At 43.8% G+C, this 12,309-nt stretch overlaps 3 protein-coding genes across 4 annotated transcripts; all 3 read left to right on the top strand.

Annotated features, from left to right (window-relative positions):
* The first annotated feature begins 525 nt into the window (after nucleotides 1–525).
* On the top strand, nucleotides 526–3,134 carry LOC101163253 (dnaJ homolog subfamily B member 1-like). Its single transcript, XM_004071381.3, has 3 exons — nucleotides 526–1,033; nucleotides 1,525–2,090; nucleotides 2,166–3,134. The coding sequence occupies exons 1-3, from the start codon at nucleotides 823–825 to the stop codon at nucleotides 2,394–2,396; spliced, it is 1,008 nt and encodes a 335-aa protein (XP_004071429.1). The 5' UTR covers nucleotides 526–822; the 3' UTR covers nucleotides 2,397–3,134.
* Nucleotides 3,135–4,809: 1,675 nt separating this feature from the next.
* On the top strand, nucleotides 4,810–8,601 carry LOC101163009 (PDZ domain-containing protein GIPC1). 2 transcript variants are annotated; one of them, XR_002873682.1, is made up of 8 exons: nucleotides 4,810–5,056; nucleotides 5,798–6,298; nucleotides 6,369–6,554; nucleotides 6,631–6,811; nucleotides 6,958–7,070; nucleotides 7,154–7,235; nucleotides 7,307–7,542; nucleotides 7,625–8,601. XR_002873682.1 is itself a non-coding variant. In XM_023957500.1 (7 exons), exons 2-7 carry the CDS (start codon nucleotides 5,999–6,001, stop codon nucleotides 7,456–7,458), a joined length of 1,014 nt encoding a protein of 337 aa, XP_023813268.1. In that variant the 5' UTR covers nucleotides 4,810–5,056; nucleotides 5,798–5,998; the 3' UTR covers nucleotides 7,459–8,601. The 2 variants fall into 2 exon arrangements, 1 of the variants encoding a protein (XP_023813268.1); XM_023957500.1 differs by having other exon boundaries at nucleotides 7,307–8,601.
* A 99-nt stretch (nucleotides 8,602–8,700) lies between these two features.
* Nucleotides 8,701–11,793, top strand: LOC101166876 (tripartite motif-containing protein 35). The gene is made up of 6 exons (XM_004071629.3): nucleotides 8,701–9,705; nucleotides 9,786–9,881; nucleotides 10,130–10,360; nucleotides 10,440–10,462; nucleotides 10,538–10,656; nucleotides 10,730–11,793. The coding sequence occupies exons 1-6, from the start codon at nucleotides 9,175–9,177 to the stop codon at nucleotides 11,287–11,289; spliced, it is 1,560 nt and encodes a 519-aa protein (XP_004071677.1). The 5' UTR covers nucleotides 8,701–9,174; the 3' UTR covers nucleotides 11,290–11,793.
* Nucleotides 11,794–12,309: the final 516 nt, after the last annotated feature.

Here is a 12,309-nt window from a genome sequence, read left to right as displayed (position 1 = left end):
CCTAGCGAGTCTCCAGATCTCAACCCCATAGAAAATCTTTGGAGGGATGTGTTACCCATCCCTCTAAAGATTTACCCAGACGAAATAACACTGCTGTAAAGGAGATCTGCATGGAGGAATGGGCCAAAATACCAGCAACAGCTTGTGAAAACCTTGTGTCAAAGGTGTTTGCCAATTCGTTTAAAACGTTCACATGACCAGAGAATGATATTTTAACTTTTTTTAGACAAAACAAAAGTAGTGTTTGCTTATGTATTCAGAGAACTAAGTGCTTTAGCTAAAATGTATATTAAGGTTTCCAGTTAAAATTATATAAACTAGCCCACTAGAAAAAACGTAATTTCTTAAGTATTTATAAAAATATTTATTATCTGAAAACAATATTTTGAATTAGGTATGTGAGGACAAAAACAGCGTTTATGCATCTTTTTTCTCAATGTACTCTTCACTTCCGCCTACTCGGCACGAAACCGGAAGTTGTTGGGAGTGAATCATCTCGACTCAGCAGTGATGCTACACTTCATGAAGCCGCTTTTTCCAGAAGTTTCTTCGCCCGGCTTCTGTCCAGCGCGGCGCCGGCGCACAGTCGCGTCTTTTGGAACAAGTTGTTCTGTGTCGGTCGTTTGCCGTTAACTGACATTTTCTCTTTGCTTTGGGATTTTCACCAACACCTCGAGAGCTGTTGTTGTTGCTCGAAGTGACACTGACAGCAGCCGCGGCGGAGAAAGAAACAACTTGACGAAAACACATGACCGGCTGGAGGTGGCGTCGACACCGGCGATGTTTTTCATGAAGTGTTAGCAGAGAAGACCGAGCATTGTGATGGGCAAAGACTACTATAATGTGCTAGGGATAGCTAAAGATGTGTCCGAAGACGAGATAAAGAAGGCGTACAGAAAGCAGGCTCTGCGCTTCCATCCGGACAAGAACAAATCCCCCGGAGCTGAAGACAAATTCAAAGAGATCGCTGAAGCTTACGACGTCCTCAGTGATGCGAAGAAAAGGGAGATCTACGACCGCTACGGAGAAGAAGGTACCTGAACGCATCGCCTGTCTTGCTAGCTTTGCACGCCGTATCGCGGTGTTGTGTAACCCTCAGTAAACGAGTGCATTTGCGTAACTATGCCCCCACCACCTCCACCACCCCCAGCAGCAGCTATCGTAGAAAAGCGTGGGCTCCAACCCCACGGAGCCCAAGAAGCGTACCCCCCCCCCCCCCCCCCCCCCCCGGTAGTCGTATGATAACTGCGGGTTATCCTCAATAATAATCGGATTCGTGCTCTTCCGTGTTTCATCGTTAAAACAGATGTTGTGTTTGGCGGGAAAACAGCTGTTTCTGCTTTTTCAATGTGGAAATTGCAAATTTTATAATTAGTGATCATTTTTACTGTTAGCAGATGCTGATTTGTTATAAACTTTAGAGCATTATTTTCCACATTTTCATTTCAGAAATGTTGAAAATGTTTCTATCCATCATGCACACATTTTACTTTCTTGCTTCACCCTCACTGTTTATCCCATCAGGACTGAAGGGCCCGGACAATGCTGCAGGACACAGCGGACCAAATTTCAGCTACACCTTCAATGGAGACCCCCACGCCATTTTTGCAGAGTTCTTCGGAGGTCGGAGTCCGTTCGAGCACTTCTTCTCCCAAAATGGAGAGGAGGACATGGACATCAACGATCCCTTTTCTGCGTTCGGCGTTGGGGGGATCGGCGGCTTTCACAGATCCTATAAATTCCCCCAAGGGAACCTTCACACACAGGGAAAGAAGAAGGACCCGCCGGTGCTCCATGAGCTGAACCTGAGCCTCGAGGAGGTTTTCTCGGGCTGCACCAAGAAGATGAAGATTTCTCGGAAGAGACTGAGTCCCGACGGCTGCACCATGCGCACCGAAGACAAGATTTTAACGGTGGATATAAAGCGTGGCTGGAAGGAAGGCACCAAAATAACGTTTCCCAGGGAAGGCGATCAAACTCCCACCAACATTCCTGCAGATGTGGTGTTTGTGGTCAAAGACAAGCCTCATCCTGTGTTCAAAAGAGAAGGCTCGGATATAGTTTATCCTGCAAAAATAACCCTCAAAGAGGTAAGTTTGCCCTCATGAAAGCATTGTTTTGGCTAACACCCCGGAGTTGCTAACCTTTTTCCTCGTCGTCTCCAGGCGTTATGTGGCTGCACGATCAAAGCCCCTACTCTGGATGGAAGGACCATCACCGTAACCTCCAAAGACGTCGTCAAACCTGGAATGAAGAAGCGAATTGTCGGAGAAGGGCTTCCACTGTCCAAGTGTCCGACCAAGAGAGGGGACATGATCCTGGACTTCAGTGTTAGGTTTCCAGATAAACTGGGCCAGAGCACGCGTGACGCGCTGGAACAGATTCTCCCAGTGTGACGGACGTTTGCCTCCACCGGGAAATTCGATGACATTTCCAGGGATGCTGTTGGCATCGCAACTCTGACCCAGATCAACAAGGCTCAGGGCAAATTTTATCCCCCAAACCGTAGATGTGATTTGTGTGAGGGGCGAACGTTTTTAAAAAGTCTTTTTAAGAGGGTCATCAACTTGCACTGTTGTTTTTGTGTGTCACTGAGGATTTGGTGCTACTGCAGATTTTCTTTTTTTTTTTTCTTTTTTGTGGGAGTGCTTTAAGGTAACATGCAACAAGCGACTTATCAAAATACCTCAGGTGCTCGGACGTCTGCTTGAGTGTAGCTGTAGAAGAACAGCCTCAGTTGGAGTGCTTTTTCACTTCAGCCTTTCACTTGTTGTTACCCCTCAATGTCAGACAGAAAAAAACGGCGCCCAAACGCATCGCATTAATCAATACATTCACACAAATGTCTCCTGAGCGACCTGAATGAGTATTTCAACAGTTTTATTGTGAAAAAAATTCCTTGCAGCTAAAGCTTAAGTGAGGGACGGGTTCCTCCTGCACACGAGTCCTGTCAGTCACTATTGTAGATATTTTAAAATGACTGAACTTTTTCCTGATCCATACCTGTTTTGGCAGAAAAAATACAAATCTAAAGTAGTTTACATGGATGTAAAAATATTTGGAAAAGTTGTTGTGCCAAACACTAGCCCCCATGTGAATGTCATGTAATTAAAATGTGTGAATGTCTAAAAGTATCACGAGTCTTTCTCTCTCTGCTGCCTTTCAATCATGTGGAAAAATATTATTTCAAATATTAAATATTTATGGTTTTCATTAGTTTCTCTGATAAAAGCCAAAGCGATAAATTGATGCTTCATAAGTAAAGCAAGCTTCTGCTACAAATCTATGCAAGATCAGTAAAACATAATATTCTTTTTCTGACTTCTTAACAGAAATGTTTACTTATTTGAAGTAAAATATGTAAGCATTGTTTAATTCTTTCAAAATCACACTGGGATGCTTTGGAATTTAACACTTTAAAGTGTTGATAATAAAACTGAGAGAATATTCTTTATAAACCTGTTCACATGTCTTTGCATCTGAGTTAAAAACAAAAGCACTGATTTTTCTGGAATTTACCAAACTGAATTTTATAATGAAATAGGGAAAATTGCACCACAGCATCATACTCCTCCCACCATGTTGGTGTGATTGTTCCACCAGGCAAGGAACAATCTTATTTTCAGACGTCTTGCCATATAACTTGTTTTCTTTTGAGGTGTAGGCACATTTTTCAGCCACACCTATTTTTTCTTTGTCCTAATTGTTTTTTTTTCATCTCGTCATGCGTCATGCAACTTTTTAAGAGACAGCAAACGTTAAGATCTTACAAATAGGATATGTTTTATTACTTTGTGATACCAATATAACAAATACTTTAATATATTATCTTTAAGGAATATGGAAAAAGATGTTATTAGGTAACTGGGTGAAGCTTCAAATGAATTAATCAAAACATAAAAACACAAGGACTGTGAATTTTGATCATTTTAAGTTTTACAACATGAATTAATGCTGTGATCTTGAGCGCGTCCAGAAGCATGCTAAATGATTTTTAGTCAACGACGTTAAAACAAAGATGTTTGGAAATGTTTTTTTTTAATCCGGAAACAACAGACCATGGCTTTTATTTTGGTGAAGTTTACAGTTGCAGAGTCTGAAATTCACCGCTAGGGGGCAGAAGACGTCCAATCATTTCTTAACACTACGGAAGCAAAAGACAAAAGACGGAACAGTAACACACACACACACACACACACACACACACACGCGCACACACACAGACACACACACACACACACACACACACACATATCTCAAGAGGAACAAAAATTATCAAAATGATTGCAAATCCACATGTATTAATACGTAATTTTGGATAAAGTGTTTTTAATCAAATAACTTAGTGAATTAGATGAATAACGGCTTTGTGGTTAGTTTCATTTATTAGATTTTCATTTATTTCATATATCATAGATTTTTTTTAAACCATAACACTATGGGTTTTGAAACTTGAAGAAATATGTTGCAATTCCTTCTTTATTTGAAAAATAAAGTAGTTATTTTAATCGTCCTTCGGAGATTATGTAAAAAATTCGTGAAGTGTTTGAGAAACGTCGATTATAAAGTTACCGGTAGTTACAAACCATACATTTCCGGGAAAAACTTTCAAAATAAAACAAGGCGATGGGAAGGTTCATGACGATTTATGCGTGGGATTTTAAAAGTTTAGTTCAAGTTCCTAAACTCAACCAAGCTAAATCAACGAGTTTAGGATGAGTAAAATTAACGAGTCAATTATACACAGACAACATTAACAGAATAATGTAAAAGTGTTATTAAACACCAACTGAAACTTTACTTTTACGAGGTTACGTGAATGGGTCATCGTTCCACCCTGTAGGCTGGTAAAAGCCTCTTTTTACAATAGCATACCGATACACGCACAACTGAAGAAATGCACTGAAATTACCCGTAATGTTCATAGTGTCTGCTCACCAAAAGCAAATAATTACAGATACCGCTCTTACGTTGCAGGAAAACTTTGTCCGGTAACTAAATAGGCTTCGTTGGCAAGCTAAGCTAACAGGAAGAGCTAACGACACTTGAAACTCCGGTAAGATGAAGAATCATTGGCCTGTCGTGTTTCCCTGTTTGCGCTCATGTTTATTGACCATGCTAATTGACTCAGTCACTGTAGAAACGGTGACTTAAAACACAAGCAAAATTATCACTCAGTGTGGATTTAAATGCTTGTTAGCGCTGTTAGATCAGATGAGAGCCGTGGGTGTTTGTGATGCTTCACGTTACTAACAGCTGAGCTAACGGCTAATAATAGTAGCTTTGTGTGATACATATTCGTGTAAGGTTCCATATATGTAACTGATACATATTTCTATTATGACATTTCTACAAAATTACTTTTGTTATAGTGAAGTAAATACTGTTCAGATATAGGATTTTGTTTTAGTGGCTTTGCTAATGTTTCGAAATTTTGTTTTTGTTGCTTGCTAATATTTTTAAAGCTTTTATTTTGGTTGCTTCGCTAATAATAGTCTCGCGCTTTTGGGTTTGTTTTTTGCTAGTATTTTTGTTCTGGTAATATTTTTGAGCTTTTGTTTTGGTTGCTTTGCTAAGAGTCTCTCTTTATTTCTGTTGATTTGCTAATATTTTCGAGCTTTTATTATGGTTGCTTTGCTATTAGTCTCTCTTTATTTCTGCTGTTCTGCTAAAATGTTTGAGCTTTTATTTTGGTTGCTTCGCTAATATTTTTGAGCTGTTATTTTGCTTGCTTTGCTAATAATTTTGAGCTTTTATTTTGCTTGCTTTGCTAATAGTCTGCTCTTTTGTTTTGCAGCTTGATATCCTCTCCAGCAGCCTGCTGGACCTGACAGATCCAGCGATGTGAGCAGCTCTGATGAGCATCTTCTTGAGTCTCATCTGCGTCTGTTTGAGACGGCTTTTAATCTGCACCAGAGGAGCACCGAGTAACAAACGCCACAGCCGGATTAGCCGAATAGGTGTATGTTGTTGAGAGTTGGAGGGTAACTCCACAACGATGCCTCTGGGATTGGGAAGAAGGAAGAAGGCATCCCCGCTGGTGGAGAATGAGGAAGGGGAGCCCATCCGCGCCGGCCTCAATGTGGCAGGGATGGATGGGCTGGATGGAGGTGTGGTTGGACTTGGAGAAGGTGCTGCCTCTGAGGGTCTTCCTCCTCCGCTGAACAGCATGAGACCACGGCTCATCTTCCACACGCAGCTCGCTCACGGAAGCCCCACAGGCCGCATCGAGGGCTTCAGCAATGTCCGGGAGCTTTACGCTAAGATAGGAGAGGCCTTTGGGATACCTGCATCTGAGGTGAGAGGACAACATATATTGCTCTTGGTTCATAGTTTCTATTGTGTTAACTGCATATTTCCTTGCACAGGTTATGTTTTGCACACTGAACACACACAAGGTGGATATGGATAAGCTGCTGGGAGGTCAGATCGGGCTGGAGGACTTCATTTTTGCTCACGTTAAAGGACAAAAGAAGGAAATCGAAGTGTTTAAAGGAGAAGACGCTCTGGGTCTGACAATCACTGATAACGGAGCAGGCTATGCTTTTATCAAGGTGAGGAAGGCTTTCTTTTAATGGCCACTGCTTGGTGGTCTGCTGCATCAGTCTCCCAACTTTTGCCGCCTTTCAGAGAATCCGTGAGGGGAGCATCATCCACCAAATCCAGGTCATCAACGTCGGGGACATGATTGAGTCCATCAACGGCCATCGCCTCATTGGCTGTCGACACTACGAAGTTGCCAAAATGTTGAAGGAGCTTCCGAGGGGGAAGATGTTCACCATCAAGCTGGTGGAACCTCTCAAAGCTTTTGGTGGGTGTGAAAGAAACACACTGTGTTTCTCCGACTTGTCAATAAAGATTCTTTTTCTGATTTGATCTTAAATGGTTCGAGATGTGCATGTTTTACAACCCCACCACATACATGTTTTAAGTGTAATGAGCGGTTTTGTTGTGCAGATATGATCAGCCAGAGGTCTGGAGGCTCCAGATCAGCATCAGGGGTTCAGCTTGGGACGGGCAGAGGAACCCTTCGGCTGCGCTCCAAAGGTCCCGCTACAGTGGAGGAGCTGGTGAGCGTGCCTGAACTGGACTGGATTGTCAGGTGGGGGCGTTTGTGGCGTTTGGTCTGAGCGTGTACTTTGGATTTTCTCAGCCTTCTGCGTTTGAAGAAAAGGCCATCGAGAAAGTGGACGACCTGCTGGAGAGTTACATGGGCATCAGGGACAGCGAGTTGGGTGCGTCTGCTTGTGTTTGTCGGGTCTGTGTCGTCTTCAACGTCTTCCTAACTCGTGTTTCCTCTGTGCAGCTGCCACCATGGTGGAGCTGGGAAAAGACAAGAAGAACCCAGACGAGTTCGCCGAAGCTCTGGATGAAACTTTGGGAGATTTCGCCTTCCCGGATGAATTTGTGTTTGACGTGTGGGGCGCCATCGGAGACGCCAAGGTCGGACGGGTGTAACATCAGAAACTAATGAGGCTTCATGACGTGTGTGTGTAGGTTTTACATGCACAACATTCAGCACTACTAGAACACACCACCACCGTGAGTTTTTTTTTTTTTTTTCTTTTTAACTCCAGTACACTCGTCTAACTTTTGTGCTTCATGTTTTTGGGAGATGATCCAGACACTGGGAGAGGAAGGCAGCGCTTTTCGTCTTCCTGCTTTTTCCAGAAGCCACTAGCACGCCGGGGAGCATTTCCCCCCAAACGCATCAAAATGACCTTGCATGTCGCAGATGCTCAGCGTGGAACAAAACAGAACTGACCTCTGAAACGGGAGAAAAAAAGCGATCTGTGATGTTTTCCAGCTTGCTTTGCGCCGCGCAGGAATGGAGACAAACATGGGGTTGCACGGCACCTGTACCAGTGTTTTTGTACTCGTACGGCGTCGTTCTGAGCATGTGCTGTTACCTTTTATCTCTTCCCACTATGAAATCATGTTGTCATAGGTCCAAACATAAAATAGACGCTTTCAGATGAGATTGTAGAAAAGTTGTAGCTGTTAACTGAAAAGATGAGATGTTGTTTTTTTCCCACATCTTGCTGTAGTGAAAATGGCTTCACCTTCCTGCTTTTCATTGATTTTGTTTTTCCACATTTCTAAAAAAAAAAAAAAACAGTGTTAACCAGAAGCAGGCAGGTTTCCAGGTTTGTGGATTTATTTTTTTATAGTTAGTGTTTTTTTATATATATATAAAAATATATATGAAGTGATGTGTTGATTATTTTAAAAGAGGAGATGTGTAACAGGAGAATTTGTGTTGCGACTTTATAACACAGCAGTATTAAGTACAGACAAAAAAAGTTCTAATTTCCGACGTTTTTTTGTGAGTTCTGTTTCAAAAACCTGAAGCCCGACGAGAAACCTTCGTTGTGTTGATGACGGGATGACGTTGCACTAACCTCAGTTTAAGTTAAATAGGATAAAGTCAGTGTATCCACACGGGAGAAGCTGTTTTTCCTTCATTCCTCAGAGTTAATGAATTCCCAAATGGGTGATGTAATGAAACTGATGCTCAAACACTGTAACACTAAGAACATTATTTTGTTGGCTTTGTTTACACTGTTGTCAATGTCCAAAATATATTGCAATAACAACATTCATACGGGTTGTTTTAGTTTTTTTCTGCCCTAAAGGATTCATTTAGGTCAGATGTTTTAACAGGGTTTCTCCAGATGTAATAAACTGAAATGTTTGACTGAATTCAAAGAAAATCCCTCCCTTGGAGGGCGGATTTCTTCTCACCTCTGTGTGCTCCTGAAAAATATATGACATCTAACTAAACGGGTGCTGAAAAGGTAATAAGATCTGTTTTGGTTAACTTGATAGTCGCACTGGCCGGGGTCACTTACAGGCCTTGATCGTGGAAATGGTAAACTGAGAAGGCAGCCAAGTCGAACAAAATGTTTCAACTATAAACGTGGGTTTATTGTAATCAGCAATAACATTCGAGGCACTTTTCTTTTTCTACGAATTGCTAGTTAACCTGGGTGTTTAATGGGGCGGTCGGTGTGGCCTTTGTTTATAAGGCATGGAGTAAACCGGTTCCACGAGTTGATCTATAACTCTGGCTGCTTATAAGGCAGGCCCACATCACTCTCTGGACTCTCTGGGGTGAGAAGCTGAGGGAAACTGCCATTACGGGAGCAGCTTCACGCTACAGAGACCGGACCAATGGCGCTGCGCCCCCGAGCTTCCTCCCAACCTGGAAAACTTTCCCTCCTCCAGGTTCCCAAGGCCATCCCATCTCTTCGACCGCGGGCCGTCTCTTCGCGGTCGGGTTCCATGCTGGAAGAGGAGCTGTCTTGTCCCGTCTGTTGTGAGATCTTCAAAGAACCCGTGGTCCTCAAGTGCAGTCACAGCTTCTGCCGGGCCTGCCTGCAGGAGTTCTGGAACAAGAAGAAGGCCCGGCGCGAATGTCCCATCTGCAGGAGGAAGTGCTCTCTGACGGAGCCGACCGTCAGTCTGGCCCTGAAGAATGTGGCGGACACCTTTCTGAGGGAGCAGGAGCGGAGGACAGCCACGTCTAGAGACGGCACAGGAGCGGAGGGGAAGGGGCTGGAGGTGAAGTGCGCCTCTCATGGGGAGGCTGTCAAACTTTTCTGCATGGATGACTTTGAAGTCCTGTGCTTTGTGTGTCACACTTCCAAGAAGCACCAGGGGCACCGAGTTTGTCCCGTGGAGGAGGGAGCCCAGGATCTCAGGGTGAAGTACTCGCTTATCAACTGTTTTCAAAAAATACTTTTCGGGACATTTTGGGAGTTTGAGTTGTTTGTTTTTTGTAGGTAGGGTTAAAAGAAGAGCTGACCCCCCTAAAGAAACATCTGCGACGCCTGTATGAAGCCAAGCAGGAGTGTGATGACACAACTGTGCACATCAAGGTATAAACAAACATTCATAAAGGCTTCATGACCGCTGACGTGACCACAATCACAGCTGAACTATGATCTGTTAGCAAACAGGCATGTAACATTACAGACGTGCTGATATTTGACCTGATTGGGTAAAAGCATTTGGTGTCAGAAGTTGGCTCCAATTGTAAAATCCAGCAGTAAGAAACCTTATTTTACAACATTTGTGGAGGTTTGGAAAAGGTGATGTTCATGATTATGTGCATCTTGTGTGGCAGAACCAGACTCAGGCCACGGAAAAGCAGATCCGAGCGGAGTTTGAGCAGCTTCGGCAGTTCCTCCAGCGTGAGGAGGAGGCGCGGTTAGCTGCTCTGCAACAGGAGGATGAGGAGAAGAGAGAGCTGGTGAGGAAGAAGTCTGAGAGCATCACCAGAGATATCCTGACATTTTCTCACGCCGTCATCGCCCTAGAGAACGAGATCGCATCGGATGATGTGCTCTTCTTGCAGGTGACGGGTTTTTCCAAAAAAGCACGACCTTCAGATCTGTCACTAACAATGAATGTAACTGTGTGTCTCATCCTTTCAGAGTTACTCCAGCACAAAGAAAAGGTACATTTCTGGTGTCAAACTGGATTTCATTTGGCTGCTTTCTTGCCATTGATGGATTGATTTGTTTTCCCACAGATTAGAGCTCCCACAGAGAGATCCAGAGAAGCTGTCAGGTGTTCTTATAAATGTGGCCAAGCACGTCAGTTCCCTTAAGTACTATGTTTGGGAGAAGATGGTGGATCTTGTTCACTACAGTACGCCCCCCCCCCCCATACACCTTTATCACTTATGTTTATTTTGGCTCTAATATGACCTCATTCCTTTCAGCCCCCATCACCCTGGACCCCAACACCGCGTACCCCTGGCTGTCCCTCTCCTCAGACCTGACCATGGTGGCCAACACTGGCTTCCTCCAGCAGCTCCCAGACAACCCCGAGCGCTTTGGCCACTTTGTCTTCGTGCTGGGATCAGAGGGTTTTGTGTCCGGCTGCCACGCCTGGGAGGTGGAGGTTGGCGACAAGATAGACTGGATGCTGGGGGTGGTCAAGGAGTCCATCGACAGAAAGGGTCGCATCTCTGGCTGCCCCGAGGGCGGCTTCTGGATGATCTCGCACTACGAGGGCGAGTACTTGGCCATGACGAGGCCAAGCACGCCACTGTGCTTAGAGGGGCAGCTGACTCGAGTCAGGGTGCAGATGGACTATGACGCGGGCAAGGTGGCTTTCACTGATCCTGTGAGCATGAAACCCATCTACACTTTCACTGACTTCTTCACTGAAAAGATGTACCCCTTTTTCTGCCCCGGATCTAACATCAAGGGCAGCAACCCCAAACCTCTGAAAATCTGTCCCGTTAAGGTGGCTGTGTGGAACAGTGCAGCATGGTAATCAGTCCTGTAAAAATGAATTCAGTTTGGCTGAAATCAGTCTGTGACCCACAAAGTTGTTGTTGAAATCTGCCATTTTTATCAAGGAAAGCTCCATTAAGCCTCTTCAGCTTAACTCCCCCTGGTGGTCAAAAACTCACACAAAAGAACAAGTTTCCTCCAATTTAAGGCTAAACTAAAATACTTGCTGATTGACATGTAATTTGTAGCCAAGGAATCAGGTTGTTGTTTGATGCTTTTGTTAATCTACGCTCAAAATTTGGAGCCAAACTGCAGTTTTTGAGGTTCAGTTGTAATCCGACACCAAAATCCTTTCAAACCGAATAAAAACGTGTTTTTTTTTCAGCCATGAAACCTGTGTGCTCTCGTCTTTACTGTGAGAGAATTACGGCTTCTGTTTCATTGTGGTTTGGAGAAACCATGCAGCGCCAGCAGAAACACTCCAAAATGTGAAGTTAAGCATCATGAAACGGATCTTGACTAATAAACTGTCTTCAATCGCAGACTCAGCTTCCTCTGCATTGTTCCAGCGGAGGATCTGTGGAGGGCGGCGGAAAGTTGCTGACTAACCTCCTCCACCCGTGTCAGCATGCAGCCGGCCTGCGTGCTGCAGGAAAACGCAGGATCATAATATATAGCCTGACTGTGGGGAGGAATGGTAGAAAGAGGAAGAGCTGGATGAGAAAAGCTGAGGTTTTTTTTTGAAGCTTTAAAATGACTTTTTCAAAGTTTAATGCTAAACTTTTGAATTCTGTACACGTTTGCACAAAACACCTCAAAATTACCCAGCAGGCTGAGACCTGCTGTCCTCACTGAAGACTTCAGGACCCACTTATATGTGCTGCAAAGGTCAGAGCTGTCTGTCAAGAGAAGAGCTTCTGGAACACAACAGTGCAAGTCATCAAACCATTCTGCTACTTATTCAGTGAAGTGTGATCGCCACAGGAGAACTGAAATAATCTGTCCCTGTAGTTTTCCAAGGATTGGACTTGTTGGTACTTTAATGCAAAGAGAATGTCAT

Source organism: Oryzias latipes, chromosome 8 (assembly GCF_002234675.1).
Source record: "Oryzias latipes chromosome 8, ASM223467v1".
In the NCBI taxonomy this organism is placed as follows: domain Eukaryota; kingdom Metazoa; phylum Chordata; class Actinopteri; order Beloniformes; family Adrianichthyidae; genus Oryzias; species Oryzias latipes.
This window is presented reverse-complemented; position numbering and strand designations above follow the sequence as displayed.

Excerpts from the sequence above, each read along its gene's own strand:
- LOC101166876 (XM_004071629.3), top strand. The coding sequence starts at position 9,175 with ATGGCGCTGCGCCCCCGAGCTTCCTCCCAACCTGGAAAACTTTCCCTC. Across the intron at positions 9,882-10,129 it reads ACACAACTGTGCACATCAAG|AACCAGACTCAGGCCACGGA; the intron begins GTATAAACAAAC and ends CTTGTGTGGCAG. Across the intron at positions 10,361-10,439 it reads ATGATGTGCTCTTCTTGCAG|AGTTACTCCAGCACAAAGAA; the intron begins GTGACGGGTTTT and ends TCATCCTTTCAG.
- LOC101163009 (XM_023957500.1), top strand. The coding sequence starts at position 5,999 with ATGCCTCTGGGATTGGGAAGAAGGAAGAAGGCATCCCCGCTGGTGGAG. Across the intron at positions 6,299-6,368 it reads TTGGGATACCTGCATCTGAG|GTTATGTTTTGCACACTGAA; the intron begins GTGAGAGGACAA and ends TTCCTTGCACAG. Across the intron at positions 6,555-6,630 it reads CAGGCTATGCTTTTATCAAG|AGAATCCGTGAGGGGAGCAT; the intron begins GTGAGGAAGGCT and ends GCCGCCTTTCAG.
- LOC101163253 (XM_004071381.3), top strand. The coding sequence starts at position 823 with ATGGGCAAAGACTACTATAATGTGCTAGGGATAGCTAAAGATGTGTCC. Across the intron at positions 1,034-1,524 it reads CGACCGCTACGGAGAAGAAG|GACTGAAGGGCCCGGACAAT; the intron begins GTACCTGAACGC and ends TTATCCCATCAG. Across the intron at positions 2,091-2,165 it reads CAAAAATAACCCTCAAAGAG|GCGTTATGTGGCTGCACGAT; the intron begins GTAAGTTTGCCC and ends CGTCGTCTCCAG.